General features: G+C 36.5%; 1 protein-coding gene across 4 annotated transcripts in view; it reads left to right on the forward strand.

The window, feature by feature from the left end:
* Window positions 1-5,065, forward strand: part of Tac1 (tachykinin precursor 1) — an 8,032-nt gene extending 2,967 nt beyond the window's left edge. For 2 of the 4 annotated variants that reach the window (XM_028755953.1, XM_028755954.1), the window contains 2 exons: window positions 1,091-1,144; window positions 4,451-5,065. In XM_028755953.1, the coding sequence (XP_028611786.1) occupies window positions 1,091-1,144; window positions 4,451-4,500 (104 nt within the window). In that variant the 3' untranslated portion in view covers window positions 4,501-5,065. The remainder of the gene's footprint in view (window positions 1-1,090; window positions 1,145-4,450) is intronic. The other 2 variants (XM_028755955.1, XM_028755956.1) reach the window with 1 other exon arrangement.
* Window positions 5,066-10,617: the final 5,552 nt, after the last annotated feature.

The raw sequence follows: 10,617 nt of genomic DNA on the forward strand, positions 1-10,617 counted from the left end.
GAGAGAGAGAGAGAGAGAGAGAGAGAGAGAGAGAGAGAGAGAGAGAGAGAGAGAGAACAGTTGTATACAACTTCTAACTCATATTCATGAACTAAATTTTATAATGGCAAGCAAGGGGGTATCCAGCCAATGATTAAGTAGAGTGGGTGAATATCGAAGTAGAAAATGCACTCAGGATGTGACAACAGATAGAGGTGCAGGCTGATTTCCCCCTTGATCCCTTACTGAATGGAAGCCTGGGAGAGAAGGGAGGGTCTTTAAGCTCTTTCTTAGTTAATTGGATCCAGAGTGGACAGGAAGTCCCTTGGGCCACAGACAGTGTTGCCTGCCTCTCTGAGTGTGGTGAATTTGACTCACCCTGGCAGGGTGCACCCCAAATGGATAACACCCTGGTCTCAACTAATAGTGGAAACTAAGAAAAAAATTCTCCCAGTGGCAGTAAGATAATAAGCTTTCCTGAAGCCTTCATCTCTGGAAAAAAAATCATTGATATTTACTAAGGGCTTAAATTATATGGGAACTTTATATATATATATATTCATTTATATTCATATATATTCATATATATTATATATATATTGAAATGAATGTATCCTATTAATGTTTAAAACACATTGCTTTCACAAACAGAATATTTTTAAGTCGAAGTCTACTTAATGTGACCCTTTAGAAGATTCCATATACTAAGGATCTGACTTAAGTTTCTCTTGTTGAGAAATGCAACATATTTGGTAGCGAAGAAATAAGCTTAGATTTTTTTCCCACACACAAACGTATAACCAACTCCCCAAAAATTCAAAGCTTGCTCCAGTGGCAATCATATTTAAGACTTCATAATAGATAAAACGTAATACAGAGAAAAGATTCTGCTAATGTCTGGATATAGAACTGAGAAAAGTACTCAGAATATTAGCATGGATTGCAAAGTTTATTATATAAAATCTTCATGGACTCATCAGTATGTGACATAGAAACATTTATTTATTTATTCCATGGGCATATATTCAGAAGCTTATTTGCTCTGAACTAGTTATGAGTTCATATCTTCAAAAAATATACATACTAAAATACTCCTAAATGTATTTTCCAGGGCATAAAACAGATTCCTTCGTTGGACTAATGGGCAAAAGAGCTTTGAATTCTGGTATGTATAAAATCATGTCTGAAAATATGCAAATCCACTTCTGTAACTTTTATGAAGGCACAGTTTTCAACATTCTAAGAAAAAAGGAGTAATAGACTTAACATGGGCACTTCTGTAGACAAATTTTCATAGTACTGTCTGTAGCCTAGAGTGAACTGATAGCTGCTTCAGCTAATACCACAATATTAGTATATTGCTCTCAAAATAACAGCTCTTCCAGCGTCTGCCCCATTTAGTCACTGCACACCCTGAGTCTTTGGTCTAGTCTGACACTTTTTCATAGATATTCTCAATAAAATGTCCTGGACCCTTATGGGGAGATGAAAGCTTTTCAGTTATAACTGATGTAATATGAAATTTTCATAAGATGTTTGTTTACATCTGGCAATCTTCTATTAGAAAAATAAATAGATATGACAAGCAAAATGTCTCTAAAACTACTGTCTCTTTCTGAAGTTATGGAAGCTCACCATCTTGGTGTCTTAATGGGTGGCGAAGAGGTTGAGTGTAGTGGGGTCCATTCTCATGCCTTCAAAATGGAGCAGCATTGAGTCCTTCTTTCAGTTCTAGCTTTAGAAATACATTTAAAAAGAGCCACAACTCCTCAAATCCATTTTAAACCTAAAAGAGGATTTTCCTTGACCCAAGGCTCAAAATTTCTCTTTTCTCCAGCGTGAACTTTCTATGTAAACGCCACAGGCCTATCTCTAAAGCCCTCACTGTTTACCTCATTTCATCAATTATGTTTAAATGTTAAATGACCCCATTACTGTTTTCACGGAAATTGGCTTTTCGTTGAGCACTGATAGTACTTTACTATCAGTGAAAATAGATTAAAATGATAAACATCTGATTAGAAATTAATCAGCAGCTGTCTTATCTATTTACAATATTTTGTTCCCAGAAAATTTATAAGCTATGCTGCCTTAAGTTTTGAGTATCTGAACTCACCCCAAAATCATCATTCTAGTATCTTTATCATTAGTTTACTTTGCAAATTTAGACACTTTTGTATTTTCTCACTAGTAATCCTGGGGCACCAGAAATTTAATTCTTAAAAAAGTTATGTGCATCAGTTGAAAACTTGTAGTTGTTTATTTTTATGCATATGTATATTGTCTTCCAGCCTTGAGAAACGGAATATAAATTTAACTCCCTGTGGTATTTGCTTCTGAATGTATCAGTCCTTACATAGCTATAGTTTTCTTAATAATGTGATTAATCACTAATCGAGAACTAATCACCAATCTCCACTTCTAGAATTTTTACACCTTTCAGAATACACTTTTTTAAGAACAATATAGCCAATATACAGTCTAGAGCAAATTAAATATACTTAAAAAATTATTATAGTTAATAAAAGTAGGCTCACTCCAATGAATCAGAATTGCTAGCTAACATTTTATTCTTATATTAAAATATAAGTTAATATATTAAACTTATATATTAAACATAACTCATTAAATATGTAATATATTTATATTAATATTATACACCAATATGTTATATAATATATATGACAAATATATAATATGAAAATAATATAGTTAAATATGTAATCTATTAAAACTATATTAAAACTGAAGTTAAGAAAATACAAATGGAAAAAATAGGAGGGAAATAAGCAGGCCCCATTTTACATACTTGCTGGGACATGATTATCAGGGTCGTATCCCCAGCCACCTGATCCTTACTGTCTTTTGGCCACATATACTTGTGGCAATCTGGTAAACTGAGAAACTCTTACCAGCTTCAAGACACAGAAGCTTGTAGACATTTTCAGAGAGTTCAAGGGCCAGGTAAGAATATGTTTCACTGCAGGAGAATACTGTGTCCTACATAAGCTGCCACACAGTCTTTGGATGCTTTAATTAGCTACCACCCCACTTCTGTGCAGCACAGAAATTTGGTACCCTAAAATCCTGTCAGAGATTAATCCATGCTACCCATCCCCTTCCTAATGAAAGAGAATGAGAAGTGAACTTTTGTGTCCTTCAAAAGTCTCTGAGGTGCAGTCTGCTGTAGCTCGGGCTCACATAGAACTGATGCAAAGCATTTAGATTACTCTACATGTTCCTCATAGAGGGAGGCAGGCCTTTAGAGAGCTGCACTGGGAGAGCAGAACTGATGGTAGCCCTGTGTCTTCCACCTTCTCCTCAACCTTTCTCACCTGGGAAACTATTTCCAGTAGCACTATGACTTCTCCACCTCTGCCGTTTCCTCTCGATTCAGCATTTCATGCAGGGCATTTTCCACAAGCACATTCATTTTGTTAAAATACCAATCTAAGTTATATTGCTGGCTGAGATGATGAAATACCCTCACATAGTTGGTTATTCTGATCCTCAACATTGTGGGGTTATAGATCCTTTGAAATTATTTCTAATATGATGTAATATAATGCACCTTAGCATATTTTTTTTTTAGCACAATGAGTCACAGTACGTAAATTCCTTAGTAGCCCAGTGCTAAGCACTTGTGGAAGTAGCAATTAACATTTTCACAGGCTTCCAGATTTTAAGAACTAAATCAAATTGTGCTGCTTGTTTGTGAATTCAGTGGAATGCCCAACAGAAAGTAAGGGTAATGTCAGCCTCAAGGGCAATCAGTCTATTAGCAGAAGGTATCCACAAGAGAAGAGACTCATTCCGTTACATTCCCCTAGAATAGAGTTTAGGCAGTCTTTGCCTGAAAATAACAAGGTTCTAGACACTTTAGACCTCCTAAGCTATGTTGGTGTACACTGCCTCCTCAAATTTGTCATTTTCAAAACCAAAATTGACATAGATAACACACACATGAATTGACCGTGTACATGTCCAAATAAAACTGGATTTATAAGAACAAACAGTAGGGGTACTTTTGACCTTTGACCTGTAGTTTATTAACCTTTGTCCTAGAACAAAAGTTCAGCATTTCTTTTTCAACCCTCTAATGCATGGCTACGATTGGCACAGTCTTTTCCCTGATCACTGTGAGACTCTTTCAGGGATTTAGTAAGTTGCTGAAAATTAATATCATATTGGATCATAGAAATACATTGTTGTACTTTTAGGATACAAAATATATAGCAGATGACCAAAGAAACGAGGAATGCTGTGGCCAGAACACTTCTAAGCAAGATATAAAGTGCCAGACAGGCTAGGAGGATGTACCAAAAAAAAAAGAAAAAAAGATCTTAGAAATATTTCTTCCAGGCTGAAACGTCATTTTGACATTTCAGGGATTTAGTGTATGCATTGAACTTTACTGACAACTTCTGTGAATCTCCATAACACATAGCTGTTACTTCCTGTTTGTTTGCAGTGGCTTATGAAAGAAGCGCGATGCAGAACTATGAAAGAAGACGTAAATAAACCCTGTAAACGCACTGTCTATTCATCTTCATCTGTGTCAGTGAGCAGTGAACGGTAAAAAAACAAACAAAAAAAAAACAAAAAAAAGTGCACTATGAGGAATGATTATTTATTTAATAACAAATGTCATTATGAGTAAAAAACTCAAAAAAAGTGTTTATTTTTTCACATTGTGCCAATAAGCCTTGTCATTCTCATGTGGTGACCTCCTCAGAAGTAGAAATTTAGTTGTAACCTCAGCAAAGCACAGTGTTGATGAAGTTGTACAAGCTTGCCAGGGATGCAGTCTCCAAAGAAAGAAATGCTGCTGTGAGCCAGGGCAGGCAGCTGCTGCCAGAAGCAAAGGAACCTCCTGTGTGTCTTGCACTTCTCTTGGTTGCTTTTATGCTGATGATGTATTGAGACTTTGGTATCTGACTCTATTTGTATCCTAGCAGCATGTTCCATGTGTTGTGACTATATAGAGATGTTTTTAAAAAGTTTCAATGTAATTCTCTGGTCTTCAGTCATTGTATGATGTGTTGTGATAGCTACCATTTTAAATAAAAGAATGTATCTTCAGGAATTTTGTCACATTCTTTCATTAATATGTATGTCAAATCAACAACCATTCTTCTATTAGATGAAGTGTGCTCAAAGCTGTTTGGGTTAAAACACATTCTATCTCTCTCATACACAAATGCACACATTTGAGTGCATACACACACATACAAGCACACCCTCCCAAACACATTTTTTTGCTAAGTTATTTGGTATACAATAAAGCAGTTGCCTTTTGGAATCCAAAGAGTAAAAACCAAATATGCCTATAATTTCTTATGACAGATAGGATAATAATCTGGTTCTATTTTCAAGATTAATTTCATTGATTGTTTTATTTTCTTGCTGAGTAAAATATCACAACAGCACACTATAATTTTATGCCTGTTTAAAACCTATGTGTGAATATGCTAGTGCACGGGAGGTATAGGAATTAGGATAGCAAAAGAATACACTCAGAAGACTGCAGACAGTTGAGGGTTGCCAAGCATTGATAAAGGCAAGCAGTCCTTCTTAGCATTTCTGTGGAGTGTTTTTTGCATTGCTGACATCCATAATTCTTTAGCAGAAGCCTGGGGGTAAATAAAGCAAGAATAAATAAATGCAGAATGCTGAAAGGGATGGACATATGAACTTATTCAAGGGGAAAGATAGATAAGGATCCTTAGGTCTGGTTTCATAACACACAGAGTGTGAAATACTACGAGGGGATAAAACAACACAGAAGCAGCACCACCCAGTGTTGTAAAAACACATGAACTTAGGCTGTACTGGTGACTATTGGCAATTACAGGAAGGAAAAGTCCAAAGTGCATTCTAACTTCAGTGTCTGTAACTGAACTTAGTAGTTATTTTAGAAGTTATATTTCAGTATAATATTATTGTCATTATATTTGCTATTTAAAGTCCCCTAAATCCCTATCCCTAACAGCAACAATTAAAATTCTATTGTAATATTATAACAATGTCACAAGGTATAATCAATGTACATATGTATAATCAATCAATGGGGAAAGTATTTTTACTACTGTTACTGTAATCATTTTACAGATGGGAATAGAAAGCTTAAGGGACGGTTGAAATGAGACACTGGAATATGAGATAAGTGTGGATTCCAAAGGAGCTCCTAAAGAAATGGCAAGACAAAAAAAATGTTAACCATGAAGTTGATCAAATGTGCTGAAGCAGCAGAATCCAACGCAGGAATTTAAAGTCACATTATGGGTATCTCGAGTGTAGTTGGTTACCAGGCACAAAGCAGCCTTTCTGCATCATACTGCATACATGTGCTTCACATATGTTGCCATAAAGGGACCAATGTAGTGAGTATGAGTGTGTGTTTCGAAGTGGAAGCGCTCAGGCTGAATTCAAGGCTCATTATTTCCTGCTCTTGGAATGTCAGCACACCCCTTAATTTTTCTTGATTTATTTCCCTTATGAGTAAAATTGGCATAGCAGCAGTATCAGCAATGCCACTTTGGTAGCACTCGGGTGAGAACTGCACAAAACGATGTCATAAAACCTTGAAACATTCGAGACACCGGACATAATCTCTCTTGCACAGGGTGTATTTAGTGGATGCTACTCGCTACCATTCATAGTTACCCTCTCAAATGCCTGTGGGGGACATTAGTACTATATCTTAACCTTTACAGATTTTCATAGGCTCATTGGTGTGGGGGCGGCCTTTAAATATTTTCCTCACAAATTAAATCTAGGGCTAGACCACAAATTAGGTCCTGCTCCGTGCTGTTCGAGGTTGAACTAGCTAGTCTCCATGGCCTCTGCTGACTTGTTGAGTCTATAAATCTGTGTGGCATAGCCCAGCACTGGGGAGAGACAGGTGTTCAGCTTGCCTGCATGCATGCCAGCTTACTCTTCAGGCCCAGAGCCCCAGCAGCGATGGGACCAGAACAATGAGAGGAGACCTCAGCCTCACAGTTTTACCCACAAAGCATTTATTACTAATGACTCTCAGTCCTCAATGGCACATTTCCATCAGCTAAAATATGTTTTCTTTACTACCATTCTTGCTTATCTTATTCTAAAATTCCAAAAAGATCAAGCCATATAATTAAGTTATCTGTATATTTTATTACTTCCTTCGTTTTGTTTATTTGTTTTTGTATTGGTTACTGTCACGGGTGAAAAGATGCTACAGTTGGATAGTCTGAGGAGGGTTTGTAAAGGGAGTAATTACTGAGGGTACACAGGGCATGTGGCTCTCCATACTAGCACCCTTGGGAGATGCTGGTGTCCTAGGCTCAAGAATGAACACAGGGGGCCAAGCAGCTTCAGTCTTCTGAAGGAAGTGGGAGCCAAACAGGGTGATCAAGTGTGGGCAGGTACAGCATAATGAGGGAGCCAGAAATAGATCACATCACCCTGCTCTCCTCCCTCTGACCAAATTCAACCCAAGAACAGGAATAAGATCCTGGAATCCTGTCCACACATAAGTGGTAATACCACATACTACCCAGGTGAGAGAGTGGAGAGGAGCACGAGAAGGGGAGAAAGGCAGGCACCCAGTGACATGTGCTCTGTTACAGTCAACCAAAAGGATGCAAATGCACAGAAGGTAGCATAAAGAAGTGAGTTAAAGTGAAAGTCCTCCTCTAGATGCCCGAAGGAAATGGGCTCACATGAACGCAGACAAACAACAAGTGACAAAAATAAAATATTTTCATATGTTAGATTATCTCCTTTACGTATTAAGGAGATAATATATATGCATATGGACAGGATCACCATCAAGGTGAAGCCCCAGTAGAAAATACAGAACTAGCTTGCTGTGATAATCTGATTATAAGGAGATGAGAACACAAAATTCCTACATGAAGCAATCTTTCACCAACAGTTATTTAAAACTAAGGAGATATATGTGGAGGAAAAACAAAACAAGATAGAGCTAGCTCAAATCTTTATGAACACCATGATAACCTGACAGCAGTTTGGTACACCTGCCTGCCTAAGGACGTTATTATACACTGTGTTGATGGTCAGTCCACTCTATTCTGAAAATTGCTCACTGTTCTTCCTCATGGAAGGTGTGGAAGCTATTATTAGTCCTGTGACAGGGTTTGTAGGTACAAGACAAAAACTGAGGTTTTAGCAGCTGTCAGTCAACTTGGAACTAATAAAAGGGGGAGGGGCAGAAGCAGACACCCAGATCTAGCTTGGGCCTATGGAATAAAATTAACCATTTAATTTCTCCATCCCACAAAAAAAAATGGAAATATTTTCAAACAGAAAAGTTACACCTACCTAATTTGAAGGAATTACTAGAAGACGGATTCAACAAGAAGGAAACTAAATCTAGGAAGAAGTAATTATTACCAGAAATTTTATCAAACAAAATTATCATATAAGAAATATTTCTAAGTTGAAGTTAGTCATATATATTAAAGAAACAGATATCCAAAGTGACATCTAATGGAGTTGTAGGAAAAAGTATGAATATGTGTGAAGTGAATAAATGCACAGCCAATATCATGGTCTCTTGACAAGGATAACTATTCTAGTCAGATTGTTGACACATATCTCTAATTCAAGAACTCAGAAGATTAAGGCAGGAGGATCACCATGAGTTTGAGGTAAGCCTGGTCTGTACAAAGAGATCATGGTTCAAGACTGTCCCCTTCCAAAGAAAAAAAAACCCAAAGAGATAAAGTATAGTTTTCTGGTATGACTGTTCAAAGACTAAAACTGAACAAATACATGTGTGTGTGTGTGTGTGTGTGTGTGTGTGTGTGTGTGTGTGTGTGTATCTGACAAAGTAGATAGAGGAAATGTTAAACACAAAGCCGCAGAATGCAAGAAAGAATGAAAAGGTTGCAAATATTTTTTAAAAAGGAAAAAAAAAACAGTTAAAACGCATCCACATTTGTAAGTTTTATTAGACCCACTAAAGACAGAGATGAGAGGCTGGTTGGTTTAAAAGGTATCCTTTAATGAGACTCATGCAGCTGACCAGGGAACAGTATAAATGCAGCGAGATTATCTCAGTATTTCTGCCCAGGGAAGCCTACTGGAGATGCTGTGGCCCAGGTTTTTATTGGGGTTTTGTCCATAACCACTGTGTTTTTTCCCAGACTCCCAGAGGTGAAGCGGTGTCCAACATAAAGCACCTTATTTGTACAGACTGTGTAGACTGAGCCATGATCTCCTGCAAGGAGAATTCTGGATCACAGATTAGCTACTCAGCCTTGGCTGTTCTCAGTGCCATGGCAAGCCAGCCATTATCATGTTCACAGGTTCAAACCTGCTATGTTATTCAGTTCTGTGCCCTCTGCAAGACCTGTTTTAAAAGAGTGGATGCAAACTGACACATTACTCAGAGGGAATTTACAACAAAAGCATATTTCTTTTTATTCACATTTTAGCACAGCATCTTCTAAGGATTTATGAACTTTCTCAATCTCTGTGGTGATGAGGTTCAGGAAAGAACTTTTATGCCCAACTATGAAGGTCTTTTAAAATAAAAAGAGTTGAAATTTTACTAATCTGCTTTCATCCAATGGCACTAAAAAGAACAAAATAAGTTCAATGAAAGCCTAATTCAATTAAAGAGTTAAGAGGAAAGCCAGATATTAATTAATAAAACAAAAAATGTAAGACTAAACAAAACGTAAATAGATATTATTATTTGAAAGAAATAGTTGTCAAAAGATACACTTTGGAGAAGTATCATTTAGAAAGACAGGTAACACTTGACGTTTACTGGAAATTTAATATAGACATAAAAGAATTGGAAAAAAATAAGGTAATAAAAATTTCTGTACTAAATGAATGTTTTGATATATAATGAAAATATAATGAAACTTTTGACTGTTGAATTTTAGAAACATTTAAAATTAGATGACTGAGACTGATAGCTATGACACAATTCATAGGTCATCAGCTATACCCCTCATCACATTGACAAGCAAACGGAGGAGCTCCAAACACTGGGGAATTTCAACTACAACTCCAGGAATGAACAATTCCATTTTATAGTAACCATTTGATACACAGGAAAACGAGTAAAGTTACTTACCTATTACAATGTACAAGTCCAATCTTACCCTGAAAACTACCCAAGTCATTCAGACACCAATCTAATAAAATACTGAAACAAAAAGAATTCAAGAACGTTGGAGGCTGGACCAACTATGGCCCTATAAGTAAATGATATAAGAAAACCAAATATAACTTTTGATGTAATATAAATGTATATAGCATGTGGAGATATATATATATATATATATATATATATATATATATGGTATATGTGTGTATTTTATATGATAGGTTTACATGTATATTATATGTTTGTCACATGTACTATAAAATATATGTATATTCAAGAAAATCATAATTACGTGAAATGGGTAATTCACCATTAGAAAGCTTGGCAGTAAAGTTGGATACAACAGCATGCTCACGACTCTCACCCACACCTACTATTTCCAGCTGTTTCTGGAAATGTTGATAAGCCGATCCTAATATTTCCATGAAAATTCACGTGACCCAATGGGTCAAAATAACCCTGACAAAAATGCAAGCTTACGAAATCTCACATACTCCAGTGTCAACAGT

The sequence above is a fragment of the Grammomys surdaster genome, unplaced genomic scaffold, assembly GCF_004785775.1.
Source record: "Grammomys surdaster isolate TR1022 unplaced genomic scaffold, NIH_TR_1.0 126091, whole genome shotgun sequence".
Taxonomy (NCBI): Eukaryota; Metazoa; Chordata; class Mammalia; order Rodentia; family Muridae; genus Grammomys; species Grammomys surdaster.